This window comes from Vulpes lagopus, chromosome 1, assembly GCF_018345385.1.
Source record: "Vulpes lagopus strain Blue_001 chromosome 1, ASM1834538v1, whole genome shotgun sequence".
Classification (NCBI taxonomy): domain Eukaryota; kingdom Metazoa; phylum Chordata; class Mammalia; order Carnivora; family Canidae; genus Vulpes; species Vulpes lagopus.
In genome coordinates this window covers 15396180-15414524 of record NC_054824.1, presented here as the reverse complement: position 1 = coordinate 15414524, position 18345 = coordinate 15396180, and the positions used below count along the sequence as shown (strand labels likewise).

Here is an 18345-nt window from a genome sequence, read left to right as displayed (position 1 = left end):
GTTTTCCAAATCCAAACATGTTCATCAAAAACCAGAAAGTTTCCTAAGATCACAAGTTGCAACGATACTGACATTTTCATTTGAGAGCACTCAGGCATGATTTCAGGGGAAAGACAATGTGGTAGCATTTTTAGCGCCTCAAGGAAACATCTAGATATAAAAGATTTAAAGACGTTTGGTCTTCAAGAAAAATATAGAACACACAAATACAGCATCATTTTATATACCTGCATAGCACTTATTTACCCCAGAACAGAGCAACTTTGGGAAAAATCAAAGCTTTAGTAGTAACTGCAGTTGCTTTTTATTCTAGTCTCCTAACCAGGTTAGTTTCTGGAATCCTGTTTCCAGAAGGCTCCTCCAGGTTCCCAAAGGGTTTGGCATGTATGTGCTGGGTGCTGGATCCCACTGTTTGCAGAAGTTTTGGGAAAAGCTACATCATTTGATATCGCTCTTGTCACCACCTGCCTTGCCATGTGACTCTCCCTACCATCATTTTTAGCTACTTCTAAGTGCTGAAAGTTTTGCTCTCCTAGTGCCCATAGCCCTTTGAGCCAACCTAAATGGTCTGGCAGTATTTGTAATTACAGCCCCGCTGAGCATGCTGACTTCCTTTATGACCACAAAAAGGTGGTCAAGGTCATTGCCCAGCTTCCTATGGTTGTTCCCCTTACCCCAAATTAAGATTGTCTGCAAAGTCACATTCTTGCTTTCTCAGACTTGTTCTTTTTTTTTCTAAGACAGGTTTATAGTCTCTTTTGCTGGACCATTAGTCATAAAGTCTCCATCATTACTTCTTGCAGGGCACACTCATGAACCCAGAGTTACTGAGGGAAGGTGTGCAGATTAAACTCCCCAGCATAACCCTAAATGCTAGATTACTGCTTTTCAAAAGTTAGTAGTTCCATATTCAAAATTTTCAGCTGGGCAATCCTTACTCTACAAATATCCACTTAAAAAAACTGTAGTATCTTTTTGTGCCTATTTCTCCTGAAATTGGTCTGAAAGATCAAATTAGATTATACATGGAAGCATGAAATTTTCATCTCTTCCTTCCATCTCTTTCTTCCTTTCACTTTCCTTCCATTGGAAGTTAAGTGAAACACAGAAATAGCTATTATTGAATTACCTGTATCTCCAGCACTTAAGAATATATTTTTTAATAACTGAAAGTGTTTTTTCTCTAAAATAAATGCACTTGTTTGGGGAACTGCTTATTAATCAATTCCATTACATTGTTCTTAATCTTGTATACCAATACTTTTTTTTCCTGATAGAACTACTAGAATTTGGACTAAGAATTAAACTGTTAAATGGAGGCCAATGGAAGCTCCTAATTTTTAGCACCCTAGTTACAAAATAGCAAGTGAAGTTAAAATTATTTTTATTCTTTAAATTTCAGTTTCCTTCCCTGAAATGCCGCTGAGAACAAGCAAATATTAAGCTAAGGTAGCTAGAAAGTGTTTGCCTGAGGAGCTAAATCTAACAGATACTGACAAAGGAATATAGAAAAAGTGAGCGTAAAAGTGAAAAACAAGAGTAAGTAAAAAGCTTACCTTCTATCTGGGTCATATGCATTCAACCCATGTTTGTCACACTGGGTCAACAGCCTCTATGAATGTCTTCATATAGAGCATCTGGACTTTCAGAAAAAGCCAGAGACTCATATACTTCAAGAAGCATAAAAATACATTTCAAGTCAGTCCCTTCAATTATAAAAATGTTAGCCAAAGAAGAAAATTTCCATAACTGAATTTTTAATTGAGTTTTAAAAAGTCCTCTCTACTTAAAAAAAAAAAAAAGTCACAATAAAACATTTATGGAACTGTATAGAAATATGTCCAACATAATCCGAACTTCTTGATTTTAATGTTTGAATCCAAATGCGGCATATATTTAACAATCCATTTGCTTTCCAAACTAAAACTTAAAGGAAAAAATACATTTTATCTTCCCAAATATAAGTGGCATAAAATTATATTTGGTTTTCATAAGCCAGGAGCATAACTGCCTTTGGCTAAAACTCGATAAAGAACATAGATAATGCAGATTCCTTTAAATTAAAACACATTACGGCATAAATGTATGTGCGTACATGCTGGATGAATATATATAATCTGTAAAGTGAAGTCAAATATGCATTCCCTATTTATATAACAAAAGCTGAGGAATTTAGATGCCTAGATTACACAATACCTTGCCAAAACTTTTTATCCACAGAATAATCCCTTGAAAGTGGGTATTAAACGAAATAAAGTTTTGCCCAAGGTTTTAGCCCTTTTGGTTGGCCTTCTTTTCTTCACGCTCCACTCGCAAAAGATAAATTGTATATTTTTTTACATATGTAAACATCAGACTTTTAAGCAGTATTATGCAGTCCTTGGAAACAATTCATTTCTTCAACTCTTCCTGTACACCTGGGTTGGTGGAGTCTTTGTCTCTGAGCTCTTCTGTTTCCCCCTTAAAAACAAACTCAGCAGGTACTGGGTGTTCCTGTGCCTTGGATTTCACAGCGTGAGCTGCATAGTTAAGGCTGGTATTTTCACTCCAATGCCAGTAACCTGAGAGGGGGTTGTAGAGCATTCCTGTCACAGTTTGAACTGATAGACCATCTGAAAAAAGCAATCAGAAAGGGTAGATTTAATAAGTAATTGCCTTCCAAATGCCAAGATTCTAATGTGACTCTAAAAAGGAGTCCTAAACTCAATGGGAAAAAATACTTTGTAACCAAGTACAAATCATTCTTCACTGTAGCACAGAACATAAACTCTAAAACCAACTGCTTGGGTTCAAATTCCAGCCTGGCACCTATTAGAGGGTGACCCCAGGGAAGTCACTTAACATTTCTGAGTCTTAATTTTCTGTCATGTAAGGAACATATAGTCCTAGAGTTGTTAGAATTATATGAGATATGTGTATAAAGTAGCACAATGCTTGGAATTTGGTTAAAGTACTTAAGAAACATAAGCTTTTATTAGAAAATATCTTCCAGCAAGTGATTGTTCCTATACAGCATCTTTTTTTTTTTTTTAAAAGAGATCCTTTATTTTATTTTTTTTTAAGATTTTATTTATTTATTCATGAGAGACACAGAGAGAGAGAGAGAGAGAGAGAGAGAGAGAGACAGGCAGAGGGAGAAGCAGGCTCCATGCAGGGAGCCTGACGTGGGACTCGATCCTAGGACTCTAGGATCAGGCCCTGGGCTGAAGGCGGCGCTAAACCGCTGAGCCAACCGGGCTGCCCCCTATACAGCATCTTTACAATACTTTTTTCTAGTCTGTTTTCAATAATATTTATTTGCAGAAATCTTTAGAACTTCTTATATTGGATTGACAATACTCCAATATTCCAAGTTTACTGATATACTGTTATATGAACAAAAAGCCTGAGACATACAAGAGTTAAGTACTCAGCAGGAATACCAAATACCAACTAAATGTTTTTACTTGACAGGAACTCAACATATAAATCAAGAGCTCACAATGTGTAAAGCAGGGATAGGCACTGCAGGGAGAACAGTTTGCTTCCAAAGAGCTTACAGGCCAGAAAGGGGCTTAAAAACACCAGAAGAACCATAATATAAAGCATGCTATAAGTAGCACAAAAGACATAAAAGGAGACAAGGAAGTTCAAAGTATACCTGAGTATGGAGGAATCAGAAAAAAATATATACATAATAAGCTGATACCCGCAGGGTATCAACAGGACAAACTGAGGATGAGTAAGTAATAGACACTTGTACTTCATCCTCTAACAGATGAGGACTAAGCAGCCAAAAAGTATTCACTGATCATCTGTGATTTGCTTGGCCCTAGGTTAGGTGCCACAGGTGAGAGACATGTGGTATTTAATACTTAATCCTAACTTCAAGGAGTTTGTGATCTATTTGAGAGATGAAACCAACATCCAGAGAATAGGCCCATTTAATTCAGTGCCAGGTTGTGTGATTAATAATTATAGGTACATTAAAAGTTTTCTAAGGCCTTGAAAACTGGAAAAAATTCTTAATACTTACTTGATTCCAGAATGCTCTCTAGCTTTTCAGGTGAAATAAACTTCTCCCATGTATGAGTACCTTTTGGTACAATACCTGCAATTTGCTCTGCAAAAACAATTCCCAAGGCGTAAGACAGCTGTGTTTTGTTGATTGTAGTAATGAATAAAGAACCACCAGGCTAAAAAAAATATATACGGAGAGAAGTACCATTTTAGATGTCACGAGTATCAGTTAGGTAAAGCCTTGGCTTCCCCCACCCCCTTCCTTCCTTCCAAATAATTTAACTGCAATTAAGATGCATAAATATAAAGTATAATTTACCAAAATACTTTTTCTTTTGGGAAATGCATTATTAAAGGTAGTCTACTACAGATGTACTCACTGGGTTTATTCAACAGAGCTTAGAACTCTTAAAATCAAGCTGTGACATATTATGTACTTTCTTTTGTACATAACAAATACTTTATAATAAAAATATAGGAATGAGATCAGGCTACACTTCCATGTTACATGTCCACATTTACAGTCTAATGTGTCAACACTGTTTTCTCTTTGGATGCGGAGTCTAACTTGTTCTGTGCAGCAGAAGTGCCACATCTTGTAGAGGTGAGTAATGCCAATAAGTGTTCTCTGACAAAAACATTAATGATTGAGGTGGGACTGTTTTGTTTTGTTTTGATTTCATTAGTATAAAGAATATGAAAAGATCAAGATAAACCCTTAGATGAATACAAACCATTTATGGGACTCTGTGGGCTCTTTTTTTTTTTTTTTTAAAGATTTATTTATTATTTGAGAGAGAGAGAGAATATGCACTTGGGAGTGCTAACACAAGTGGAGGGAAAGGTATAGGGGTCGGAGAGAGAGAGAATTTCCAGCTAGCTCCCCACTGAGTGCGGAGCTGGGTCTCCGAGCTCAATCTCAAGACTGAGATCTCAAGACTGAGATCATGACCCGAGTCAAAACTAAGAGTCAGATGCTCAGTCAACTGAGCCACTCAGGCACCCTGAGTCTGCCAGGTTTTAGTGGCTGTATTTATGGTGTTTCCTATATTTACTCCCGCAAATGACAAAGATTAATGTCTGTTCCCTCTTCTACATATTCTCATTACCCTGATGGGGATAAAATGCCAAAAATTCCTTCTAATTATTACCTATATGTGTATGTGTATATATATAGAGAGAATATAGCTCAAATATCACCCCAAAACCAAAAAAAAAAAAGAGGAGACCCTGAAATGCTATAATGTGCCCTTAAATTATAAACTGAAATATAGGGCAGCCCCGGTGGCCCAGCAGTTTAGCGCCACCTTCAGCCCTGGGTATGATCCTGGAGACCCAAGATTGAGTCCGACATCAGGCTCCCTGCATGGAGCCTGCTTCTAACCTCTGCCTGTGTCTCTGCCTCTCTCTCTCTGTGTCTGTCGTGAATAAATAAATAAAGAAAATCTTAAAAAAAATAATACATAAACTGAAATATAGGGATGCCTGGGTGGCTCAGTGGTTGAGCGTCTGCCTTCTCTCAGGTAGTGATCTTGGAGTTCTGGGATTGGTTCCACATGGGGCTCCCTGTGGGGAGCCTGCTTCTCCCTCTGCCTATGTCTCTGCCTCTCTCCGTGTGTCTCTCATGAATAAATAAATAAAATCTTAAAAAAAAAAAAATGAATATCTAATCTATGGCCTACGGAATCTTAGTCTATAGAAACAGTGATAAGCAATGGTCATTTTCTTAAAAGGCTTTCCATAAATGCAAAATTAGTTTTAAATTTCACAATGCCAGCATTCCTAATATGTGTGAAAGAACCTCCATTCATACATACTGCCTGACACACAACACAAAAAGTAACGATTAAGGGGTTTTGCTTGGAAAATAGAAGATAAGCCTAGTAAAACTCATTTAAGAGGAAACACCAAGAAACTATTACATACTTAAGGAAACTAAGGAGACACAGCAACTAAATCCAACACAGAATCCAGGGCTGGATCCTGACCAGAAAAATGACATTAGTAGAAACACTAATGAAATTTAACAAGGTCTGTAGTGTAGTTAATAGTATGATGTCAAGGCGCCTGGGTGGCTCAGTCGGTTGGGCATCTGCCTTCAGCTCAGGGCATGATCCTAGGGTCCTGGGATCGAGCCCAATGTTGGGATCTCTGCTTGGCAGAGGGCCTGCTTCTCCCTCTCCTTCTGCCTACTTGTGCTAGTGCTCTCTCTCTGGCAAATAAATAAATAAATCTTTAAAAAAAAAAGTATGATGTCAATGTTAATTTCTCAATTTCAAGAAATGTACAATGGGTTACATAGAAGTCTAGGTTACATAGAAGTCTAGGACTCTGATGAGGCAGGTGAGGTGCCTATGGAACAACATGGAAGGATGCACTCACTTTCTGGAGTGTGCAAAGGTAGGGCTGGCACCTCAGCTTGAGTGTCTCCTTCCATTTTGTACCCAACGTGCCTCACTTGCCTCACCCTAGTTCCTATCCTTATTGTGTGAAATGTTAACAGTAGGAGAAACTGGGGGAAGGATAGATGGGAACATTCTGTACTATCTTTGTAATCTTCTCTAAAACTAAACTTACATGAAAAAGTATTTCTAAAAATTCTATTTAGGTAAGGGCTAAGCATTTCATCCTTTCAGCTCTTGACCTTAGGGTGTTACCTCCATTAACAACAGAATCAATATAGTAACAACAACAATAACAACATTTTAAGGGACTTATTTAAAAAAAAAAATTGGAATCACCTTCAGAGGACTACTTTTGTGGCAAATTATGTAAGCATAATCATATAATGGGAAGAATCAGACTTGGAATCTACAGATTTGACCTTAAGTCCCACTTAAGTGTCCACTGAACTTTGACATAAAGACCAAGTGACCTCTGGATTCTTGGGAGAAGATGGTAAAGTTGGAGCTCACCTCCTCCCATGGACACACAAGGCAACAACTACATATCTTCCATGGCTAAAGACATAGAGCAAAAGCCACACTGAGAAAGTTAATAGTATGATGTGATTTGGTAGGGAACCAAACCCCTGGCACAGCAACCTATAATTGGGAGGGATATCACAGGCACAGAGGCCCACCCTGAGGAGCCAGGGGTTCAAGCCCCACTTTGGGTACCCCTGGTCCCAGGGACCAGCACTGGGAAGATGAGCTCCCATAATGTCAGCTTTGAAATTCAGAGGGGCCAGAAGGCTATGGAAACCAAGACTCTGCTCTTAAAGGACTAGCCCAATACCTCACTCAGGCTGACATTCAGCAGAGTCAGCAGTTTGAAAAGCACCAGGGTTATACATGAAGGAGATTTACTGACTAATTTTAGGGCATGTGTTGGAAAGGCAGGAATCTGCAAGAAGCTTTCTTCAGGAATGGAAATACTGGGGGACATATTTTTCTTGCCCTCCTTCAGCCTAGCTGGCCTGATTCTTACAGAACTAGTTCTGACATTCTCCATCTATCTAGCTAGCACTACTCGCCCTGCTCTGGCATTCCTCCGTGGACCCCTCTGCCCTGGAGAGTGCCGATCTAAAGTAACTCCCACTCTGCCACACCCAGGAGGCAGCCTTGGTCAGATCAGTATTCTCCCAAAGCAACTACTGCCCCACCACATCTAGTGGCATCCCCAGCCAGGACTGGGGCCCCTCCAAAGAAATTCCTTCTCTGGAGAGAGGATGGGCAGCCCCACACACCAGCTTGTGGGTACCAACTGCAGCTGAGCCACTCAAGCCAGCCTGCCTGGAAACCAGCTCTGCATCCCAGTAGATCTGCAGAAGTCACAGCTGGTCATTGTGCACAGCTGGGCTGAGGGTCAGCTCTGCCTACAGTGCTTGCACAGAGTTACAGCCCAGTCACAACCTGAGGCCGCACATAGCCCATACAGGGGACACTCCAGAATGTCTGCTTCTGGTAATTGGAGGAAGGCACTATAGGGCCCACATGATGCCTTTTGACACAAGGCCACTACTTTCAAGACCAGGATACATACCTGACATACCTAATACATGGAAACAAACACAGAAAGTGAGGAGATAGAAAAATATGTTCTGGGATGCCTGGGTGGCTCAGAGGCTAAGCGCCTGCCTTCAGCCCAGGGTGTGATCCTGGAGTGCCAGGATCAAGTCCCACATCAGACTCCCTGCATGGAGCCTGCTTCTCTCCCTGCCTATGTCTCTGCCTCTCTGTGTGTGTGTGTGTCTCTCATGAATTTAAAAAAAAAAAAAAAAAGTTCCAAATGAAAGAACAAGCCAAAATTTCAGAAAAATACAAACAATGGAGATAAGCAATCTACCTGATAAGGAGCTCAAAGTGATGGCAATAAAGATGTGCATCAGATTTGAGAAAAGAGTGGATGAACTCAGAGTTTAAATCAAGAAAGAGAGAAAAAAACATAAAAAAGAATCAATCAGAGATGAAGAATACAATAACTGAAATGAAAAATACACAAGAGGGAATCAACAGCAAATTAGAAGATGCAGAAGAATAGGTCAGCCAGTAATCTGGAAGACAGGGTAGTAGAAAGCACCTAAGTTGGACAACAGACATGAAAAGATGCTGAACATCGCTGATCACCAGGGAAATGCAAATCAGAATCACAATGAAATTTCACCTCATACATGTCAGAATGGCTAAAATCAAAAACATAAGAAATAACCAGTTTTTGTGAGAATGTGGAGAAAAAGGAACCCTTGTGCACTGTTGGTGAGAATGTTAACTGGTGCAGCCACTACGGAAAACAATACGGATGCTCCTTAAAAAATTAAAATAGAAATACCATAGAATCCAGTAATTCCATTTCTGGGTATTTATTTGAAGAAAACAAACTAATTTGAAAAGATGTATGCACCTCACAGATGGGAGAGGGGGTTAAAAAAAAAGATACATGCACCTCTATGTTTACTGCAGCATTATCTACAATAGCCAAGATATGGAAGCAACCTAGATGTCCATCAATACGTGAATACATAAAGAAGATACGATAGATATATACAATGAATTATTACTTAGCTTTAAAAAAAAGAATGAGATCTTGATATTTGTAACAACATAGATGGACCTAGAAGGTATTATGCTCAGTGAAATAAATCAGTGAGAAAGACAAATACTATATGATTTCACTTACATGTGAAATCTAAAAAACAAAACAAGTGAACAAACAAAAACTAGAAACACACTCATAAATACAGAGAGCAGGGATCCCTGGGTGGCGCAGCGGTTTGGCGCCTGCCTTTGGCCCAGGGCGCGATCCTGGAGACCCGGGATCGAATCCCATGTCAGGCTCCCGGTGCATGGAGCCTGCTTCTCCCTCTGCCTGTGTCTCTGCCTCTCTCTCTCTCACTGTGTGCCTATCATAAATAAATAAAATTAAAAAAAAAAAAATTAAAAAAAAAAAAAAAGAAAACTTTAAAAAATAAATAAATAAATAAATACAGAGAGCAAACTGGGATTGCTAGAGGAGAGGGGGGAGATAGGCAAAATAGGTAAAGGGGACTATGAGGTATAAATTTCCAGTTATAGGGATCCCTGGGTGGCGCAGCAGTTTGGCGCCTGCCTTTGGCCCAGGGCGCGATCCTGGAGACCTGGGATTGAATCCCACATTGGGCTCCCGGTGCATGGAGCCTGCTTCTCCCTCTGCCTATGTCTCTGCCTCTCTCTCTTTCTCTCTCTGTGACTATCATAAATAAATAAATATTTTAAAAAAATTTCCAGTTATAGAACAAGTAAGTCATGAAGATGAAAAATACAGCATAGGGAATGTGGTTAGCAATATTGTAATACCTTTTTAGGGTGACAGATGGTAAGTACGCTTATTGTGATGAGCATTTTGTAATGTCTATAATTGTCGAATCACATGTTGTACACCTGAAACTCATATAATATTGTATGCCAACTATACTTCAATTAAAGAAAACAAAAAAGGGGGTGCCCACATGGTGCAGTTAGTTAAGAGTCCAACTCTTGGTTTCAGCTCAGGTTACAATCTCAGGGTCATGGGACTGAGCCTCATGTGGCCCTCCCCACTCAGCAAGGTCTCTGCTTAAGACTTTCTCTCCCTCTGCCTCTGTCCCCTCACCTCTCTCAAATAAATCAATACATCTTAAAAGAAAAGAAAAGAAAAGAAAAGAAAAGAAAAGAAAAGAAAAGAAAAGAAAAGAGAAAAGAAAAGAAAGGAAAAGAAAAGAAAGAAAAGAAAAGAAAAGAAAAGAAAAGAAAAGAAAAGAAAAGAAAAGAAAAGAAAAGAAAAGAAAAGAAAAGAAAAGAAAAAACCCAACAAATAAAAAGGCTATGGGATGCCTGGGTGGCTCAGTGGTAGAGCATCTGCGTTGGGCTCAGGGCATGATTCCTGAGTCCAGGATCGAGTTCCACGTCAGGCTCCCTGCATGGAGCCTGCTCTCCTTCTCTCTGTGTCTCTGCCTCTCTCTCTCTCTCTCTGTGTCTCTCATGAATAAATAAAATCTTTAAAAAAAAAAAAAAAAACTGGCTAAGTGACCTTTGACAGCTCTCAAATTCTGATCTCCTTTGGTCCAAGTTGGTCACAACAGTACCTGCTTACCTTCCTTATCTGGTGGTATGGAAAATCAATGAGATCATATATATGAAATATTCCTTTATAAGCTTAAAGCTGTTATATATATATATATATAAAGCTGTCAGTTACTTAAGAAATGTTATCTAAATCAATTTATATAAATTAAAAATGGTTTTTGTTTTTTAAGTATCAATCCAAATCAATTTCTTAGTAACTGTCATTCAATATCTATTAGGAATTTAATCCAGAGTATACCAATGAAAAAAACTTTAATTCCATTGTTTGTAATTATGTTCAGCACCAACACTTTTCAAGATTCTGGGATATCAGGATACTGTATCTGGAAAAATCCCGGTATTGAGTGCAAGCTGAGAAGCAAATGTAATCTCCAGCAGAGATACTATCCCCTAACCCTAGCTTCCTGATTTCAAGTATTATAAAACTTATTTCTATGGATACATACACACACTCAAAAGAAAAGACAAACAAGTAAAACCAAGTAAGACTTACTTTTAACACTTCACAGCAGCACTGTATAAATGTTTCTAGATCAATCACATGTTCTACAACTTCAGAAGCTACAACGGCATCAAATGTTTCTGCTGTCTCTTGCACAATCTCTTCCAGGGAACACGCTCTGTACTCTATTCTCTTATCTAGGACTGGATCAAATGATTTATGGTGCTGTGCTGTCTTAATGTTCTCATCCACAGGATCGATTCCAATAACTGAAGCTCCAAGCCGCCCTAGAGGCTAATTGGATAAAAAAAAAAAAAAAAAAAAAAAAAAGCTATTATCTTCAAGAAGAAAACAGAATACATGCTAGCAATAAAGAACTTATCAAAAAGGAAACAAGCTCAATCGTGAGGGGCTAATTACTGGAGATTATTTATGGGTACATGGAAGTTCATTAGACCATTTTCTATAGTTTGTACACATTTGACAATTACCATAATAAAAAGCTTAAGAGTGAACAATAGTCACAACAACAAAAAACTTATGAAGAACTATTTGAGAATAGCGGGGGAGGAGAGTTCTATATCCTATAGTACATTTACATGCACATAGTAGATTATTAACATACTTAATGCACTAAAGTTACTGTGTTGATAGAAGAGAGCTACAAAAGAGAGCTGCAGGGCATAAATACAAGTTTGCCTCATACAAGTTGAGACAAGTATTTTTTTATAGGGGTGAATTAGTATTCTTCCAAGCAGTCCAAAGCACCTAAGAAGGGGAGAGCACCACAAGCAGGCAATACTCTGTTAGGTTTTGATACCGAAGCAAGTACAAAAGAATTGCTTATCATTGCATTTAAACCAGTGGAAATTGACTAATCTCTTAGAAGAGACAACAAAATTTTCAAAGCTATTTGAAAGATCAGTGCTCAATTTTGTGCAAAAACAAACAAAAAACAAAAAAACACCAAAAGAATCCTCCTTCCTGTGATTTTCTGAAATTTCTATATATTTTTTAAGAAAGTAAAAAGCATATATTAGTTTTATGATGGTAAAAACATTAAGAACAATGTTAGGCATTTCTCTTTTTTAAAATAAACAATACTATTTGTTAAAAGGTTAAATGAATCATAAGCCTACTTTTTCCTCAATTATTTTACCAGTTTAAAAATGGCAGGAAAATTGTAAACCACCTAAAAATTGTAAACCACTTACTTCAGTTAACAATCCACCACCACAGCCAACGTCAAGTATCTTCATCCCAGACAAAGGTTTTCCTGGCTGGTGATGAGCAACTGTTTTTAAAAGATTGTCTCTTTTTTAAAAATCCAAAACATATAAAAACAAATTATTAATTTTGCTAATAAGATCTTAAAAGTGTACAATTTTCAAGGATATATTAAACTCTCATTTTATTTTTTTAAGATTTTATTTATTATTTGAGAGAGAAGAGAGAAAGAGAGCATGCACAAGTAGAAGGAGAGGCAGAGGGAAGGGGAGAAGCAGTCTCCCCCCTGGGGCAGGGAGACCTACACAGGGTAGTGGGTGATGGCAGGCGCTTGATCCCAGGAGCCTGAGATCATGACCTGAGCCGAAGGCAGACACTTAACTGACTGAGCCACCCAGGCACCCCCAAGAGTTGCATTTTATTTATTATTTTTTAAAGATTTTATTTATTTATTCATGAGAGGCACAGAGAGAGAGAGAGAGGCAGAGAGAGAGAAGCAGGTTCCATGCAGGAGCCCGATGCAAGATTTAATCCTGGGTCTCCAGGATCATGCCCTGGGCTGAAGGCAGGCGCCAAACAGCTGAGCCACCCAGGCATCCCTAAGAATTGCATTTTAAAAGACTTAGAGCTTCCAGAATTACCTAATAAATGGCACCCTCAGGTCATTCATAGAATGAAGAGGTGCATATACTCCTTGTTCATCCCACCACCGATGAGCCAGGGCCAGGAATGTTTTTATCTCGTTGCTGTCTACAGTAGTTTGAGAAGTACTGTATAGTCTTGTCCAAGGGTACCTAAGAGGTCAAAGTGAAGAGCCAGGCAAAAACAGACATTTAAAAAAATGTCACATAAGATCTATTATGTATATTCTAATTAACAATGTATCAGCTTCTAACTACATGTATTGCTCATTTTTGATGCTTTACAACCAGGTTTTCTCATATAATCACACAGCAAATAAATATATTCACAGATGGAATGAAGTGCCATCAACAAAGTTAATTTGCTTTCAAAGTAAATTACAATAGAAATGGAATGTTTCAAAACTTGGCCTTCTGGGTCACATCTAATAGTAAGGATGATAATAATAACAGCAACAGTAGCAGAAGTAGAAATAGTAATAGTAACCATTTATTTTGCACTTACTATATGTGGGTACTATTTAAGAACTCCATATATGTCATATGTTACCTTATTTAACCATTCTGGCAACTCTATAAGGTAGGTACTATCATTATCCCTATTACACAGGTAAGAAAAGTGAGGCTTAGAGAGATTAAGTAAATGGTAGAGCCAGGATTTGAACCCAAGTGCCCCCATCTTCTCTTCATTTCTATTATCATCATGGTCTAAGATACCATCATCTCTTACTTGAACTATTTGTTGCCCTCATCTGCTTGCTTCCTACCACATCCCCCTTCAGTTTGTTCCCTACAATGGATCCAGAAGGTTCTAAAATATAAATATGATCATGCTATTTTCCCACTTAAAATACTTCCATGGTTTCCTAGTGATATTAGGGGAAAAAAACCTCAAAATCCTTAGCATGACCTATAGTGCTCTAAATTATTTGTTCCCCATTTTCCTCCCTCCCCAAATGTACTACTCTCCTCATCCTCCCCTTTCCAGTCCTATGGGCCTTCTTTCATTTCCTTGCACTGACCCCACTTGTTCATTCCTCAGATACTTTGCATATGTTGTTCTCTCTACCTGGATCATTCTTCTCACATTCCCTTCCTTCCTGGCATACCTAATTAATTCCTTTTCATCCTTTAGATCTTAGTTTAAATGGAATGCCATCTAAGAAGTCTTCCCAGACTCTCAAAACCTGGGTTATATTCTCCTATTTTAACTCCCATATAACTTGGTATTTCTTCATGGAGCTATGTGACAATTTGATCATGTTTCCCCATTAAACACTATGAGGGCAAAGTATGGACTATTTCATTTACCATTTTATTCCCAGTGATTAGCACAGTTCCTGGAACACACTTGGTACTCAGGAAACATTTGTCAAATGAATAATCTAATAAAGAAGGCCCAGGATAGTATATAATTCACCTAAATTTAAAAAAAAAATAAAATGGGATCAAGCAGGGACTAAACAGATCAGACATTATGCCAAATTCCATGTCAAAGTATATGACAGGAAAATCCTACAGAAGTTCTTGGGTAAAAAAGGATAAGATTGTTACATTAGAATATGTAATGCCATTAAAGTTTTCTTTTCTTTTTTTTTTTTTTAAGATTTTATTTATTTATTCATGAGAGACAGAGACAGAGGGGTAGAGACACAGGCAGAGGGAGAAGTAGGCTTCTCGCAGGGACTCAATCCCGGGACCTGGGATCATGTCCTGAGCCAAAGGCAGATGCTCAGCACTGAGCCACCCAGGAGTCCCTGCCATTCAAATTTTTACTGTGTTTTTCTTAGTTACACAGAGTACATTCTACATTGATTACTTACTATCCTTTTGAGATTTAAATATCATGTTTCTTTAATATTATCCTATGAATATTATCGTCTTTTTTCATACTTCATGCAAAGCCTCAATAATCAATGACTAACATACCATAGGTAACAGTAGGTGGTTGCTTGGTTGTCTACAAATGATTTCACATACACCCAATTTGATTTTTTATTTTATTTTATTTTTAAGATTTTATTTTCATTTATTCATAGGAGAGAGAGAGAGAGAGAGAGAGAGAGGCAGAGACACAGGCAGAGGGAGAGGCAGGCTCCCTGTGAGTAGCCCAATGGGGGACTCGATCCAGGTCCCAGGACCCTGGGATCCCTACCCCAGCCATAGGCAGACTCGTAACCACTGAGTCACCCAGGTACCCCAACACCCAGTTTTAAAAAGAGCTAGCTTATTTACAAGAAGCAGCACATGCACTTGGAAAACAGAGTTCATACCTTAACTCTATGAAGCATTTTTCACAAGGTTAGAAATTGGTTTATAAAATACAAATACAAAAAGACATTACTTTGGAACGCCTGGGTGGCTCAGCAGTTGAGCGTCTGCCTTTGGCTCAGGGTGTGATCCCGATCCCGGGATCAAGTCCCCACACTGGGCTCCTTGCGAGGAGCCTGGTTGTCCCTCTGCCTGTGTCTCTGGCTCTCTCCAGGTGTCTCTCATGAATAAATAAATTAAAAAAAAATCTTTGAACAAAACAAAAAAAACCAAAAAGACATTACTTTGATTCAATCTTACCAACTGGAATTGTACAGTTATCTACCTTATAGTATTTATTGTACTCAAATCACTTATGATTTTAAGCACTGCATTGGCTGTGTCTTGTCACAAATGAGGAAGTCAAAAGTATTTCTCCAAGTAATAGTCTTACATTAAAAATAAAAGCTACCATTGAATATAGATATTCAAAGGGCATGTACTAGGTGCTTGCTGTGTTACAACTTTTCTGTAAGTTTGAAACTTTCTAAATGTAGAAGTTGTTGGAAGAATATTTAGATAAATAAAAGATACCTTAATAAAACTACATAAGCTGTTCATACTAACAGTGTTTATTAACATAATCGATACTAAACTATTCTTGTACATGATTTTGTAAATATTTGCCACAGTAATGAATAAACTTACCTGTGGATTTTCATTCTACTCAAGCAGGCAAAAGTCATTCTATAGGATTTGAACCACATGATTCTGCAATCACTGAAAACCCATGGTTTAGTTTGTGGAGTCCAATTGAACTGAATCTCTGAATAAATTGAAAAAAAAAATTGTTAAGTAATCTCTACATCCTATGTGGGGCTCAAACTCACAGCCCCAAGATCGAAAGTCATATGCTCTACCTAACTGAGCCAGCCAGGCACCTCCGAAAATAAAAATTAAATGTCTAGAGAAAGCGCTGCACAGTATAAATTCCTGATATGCATGTAATCGAAGAAACTATTTTACATGGCAATCTCATATTACAATTGATAAACAAAGGGTTTTTCCCCTTAATTTTGGATTTTATTCTAAAATATAAAGTAAAGGCCTTGCAGTCTGCCATCTAACTCTAATCAGAAATTTCTCCAATTTTAATTTTCAAAAATAATGTAGATGTAAAAGTTTTTCATACCCTCCGTTTCCATACCAATATTATGCTGCACAATTACAAAAAAATGATACTCAAAATAAAACTTTTAAACTAGGACAACACTAATTCTGAGATTAGTCAGAACTAGTTCAAATTCTGTCACGTTGGCTACATGAAATGGATTTATACATATGCTCAAACCCTTTTACACAGAAGAAAAAACTGTATGTATGTGTGTGTATATATACATATCACCCTAAGATAATCACTCATCCAGTCTGTATGTTCACACTTACTAGAGACTTGCTCTATAAACTAGTTACTCTGCTGGACCTTCAACTGCTCAATAAACATTCAGACAAAGTGGACCTTACAGCAAAGAAAATTACCAGAAACATAAAGTTCACTCAGCTGATTTTTTTTGACACTGGTGCAAAAGCAGTTCAATGCAGGAAAAAATAGTCTTTTCAATAAACGCTGTTGAAACAATTGGATACCATAGGCCAAAAGTCTCACATCTTGTACAGAAATGAACTTAAAAAAGCCCATGGACCTATTTTTGCAACTTCTCCTAAGTCTTAAATCAATTCAAAATTAAGAATCATTTAATTTCAAATTAAAAAACACAAACTTAAAAAAAAACACAAACTTAAAAAAGCCCATGGATCTATTTTTGCAACTTCTCCTAAGTCTTAAATCAATTCAAAATCAAGAATCATTTAATTTTAGATTAAAAAACACAAACTTAAAAAAAACCACAAACTTAAAAAAGCCCATGGATCTATTTTTGCAACTTCTCCTAAGTCTTAAATCATTTCAAAATTAAGAATCATTTAATTTTAAATCAAAAAACACAAAAGGGTACGCCACAAAGCTCCTCTCCTCCTACTCTGCTTTTCTTCTACCTATCGGGGCATCTCGGAGATGGAATCATTTTTCCATGTGGACACACGTGGGTTTGAATGATCATTTTTACTGGCTGCACTGGTTTCCATCATATCACGGCACCGCTTCTCAACTCTATTTGTGGCCTGTGAGTTTCCCGTCTGATCCACTGTCCTAACTTCAGCTCTAACGTCGTTTGCAGAGACCCCCGAGGTAGCATTCAAACCCCCTGCGCGGGGCCCGGGCTCAGGCCCTCGGGGCGGCTCTCGGCTCGGTCCGGGTCACGGGCCCAGGGATCCAGCCCCCCCCCCCCCCCCCCGGGCCTGCACACTCGCTCCGGCTTTCTCTCTGAACGTAAAGAAATGAATTTTAAAAAACAAAAATTTCCCAGGGCCTAACACACAGCCCCTGTTACAGGAGTTACACGTAAAGGGCAGACTTGACTTTGGTTAGTATCAGGAGTTAAATAACCAAACTGTCTTCTACAAGCAACGGGGTCAGAGAGTCATTTTCTTGATTTTCGTGTGCCCGATGGGGTCTGTGGAGTCCACAAAATAAAGCGCTACGGCTGCGTTAAATTCTTTAGGGGGGGGGGGGTAGGAGCTGGCGCCGAGAGCGCAGAGGCGCCGCCACGCAGCACGCAGAGCTCGGCGACGGCCGCGGGCGGGCCCAGGCAGGCCCCGCGGGGGCAGACGGCGGCGCCGGGCGGCCGCGCGCTCCTCGGCCAGGACCCCCCCACACCCGCCCCCCGGGAAGCCGGGGCCGAGGGGCCGCGCCGGGCGCCCGGCGGCGGCGAGGGACGCGGGACCCGTGGCGCTCGCGCGCGGCCGGAGCGCAGCTCAACTCCGACCCCCTCCGGCCCGCGCCTGCGCACAGCAGCGGCCGCCACCCCGCGGGCGCGGGGAAGCGACACTCACCGGCCCGACGGGTGAAGCGCGCAGCCTGAGCTCGCGCGCCCCGCGACCTCGACCCAAGCGCTCCTAGGAGCCGACTCCCGCAGGAGCTTAGCTCGCGGCCTCCCCACATCGTGACAGAAGGGATCCGCCCCCTTTCCGGTCCCTCCAGCAAAAGATCCCCGACACAAAGGTTCCGAGATCCACGCGCACCGCCTGGGCCAGCCTCACCACGGTTGCATTAACGGGGGTTAGAGACGCGGGACTCCACTCAGGCCCGACGTCCTTCAAACCGCGCGTGCAGTAGGTCTGTTAC

General features: G+C 39.5%; 1 protein-coding gene across 1 annotated transcript; it reads right to left on the bottom strand.

The window, feature by feature from the left end:
- Nucleotides 1-1744: 1744 nt before the first annotated feature.
- COQ3 (coenzyme Q3, methyltransferase) lies at nucleotides 1745-18208 on the bottom strand. Its single transcript, XM_041773740.1, has 7 exons — nucleotides 18054-18208; nucleotides 15810-15927; nucleotides 12852-13004; nucleotides 12198-12297; nucleotides 11035-11277; nucleotides 4016-4175; nucleotides 1745-2612 (listed from the first exon to the last, which is right to left on the bottom strand). The coding sequence occupies exons 1-7, from the start codon at nucleotides 18160-18162 to the stop codon at nucleotides 2392-2394; spliced, it is 1104 nt and encodes a 367-aa protein (XP_041629674.1). The 5' UTR covers nucleotides 18163-18208; the 3' UTR covers nucleotides 1745-2391.
- Between the last annotated feature and the right edge of the window lie 137 nt (nucleotides 18209-18345).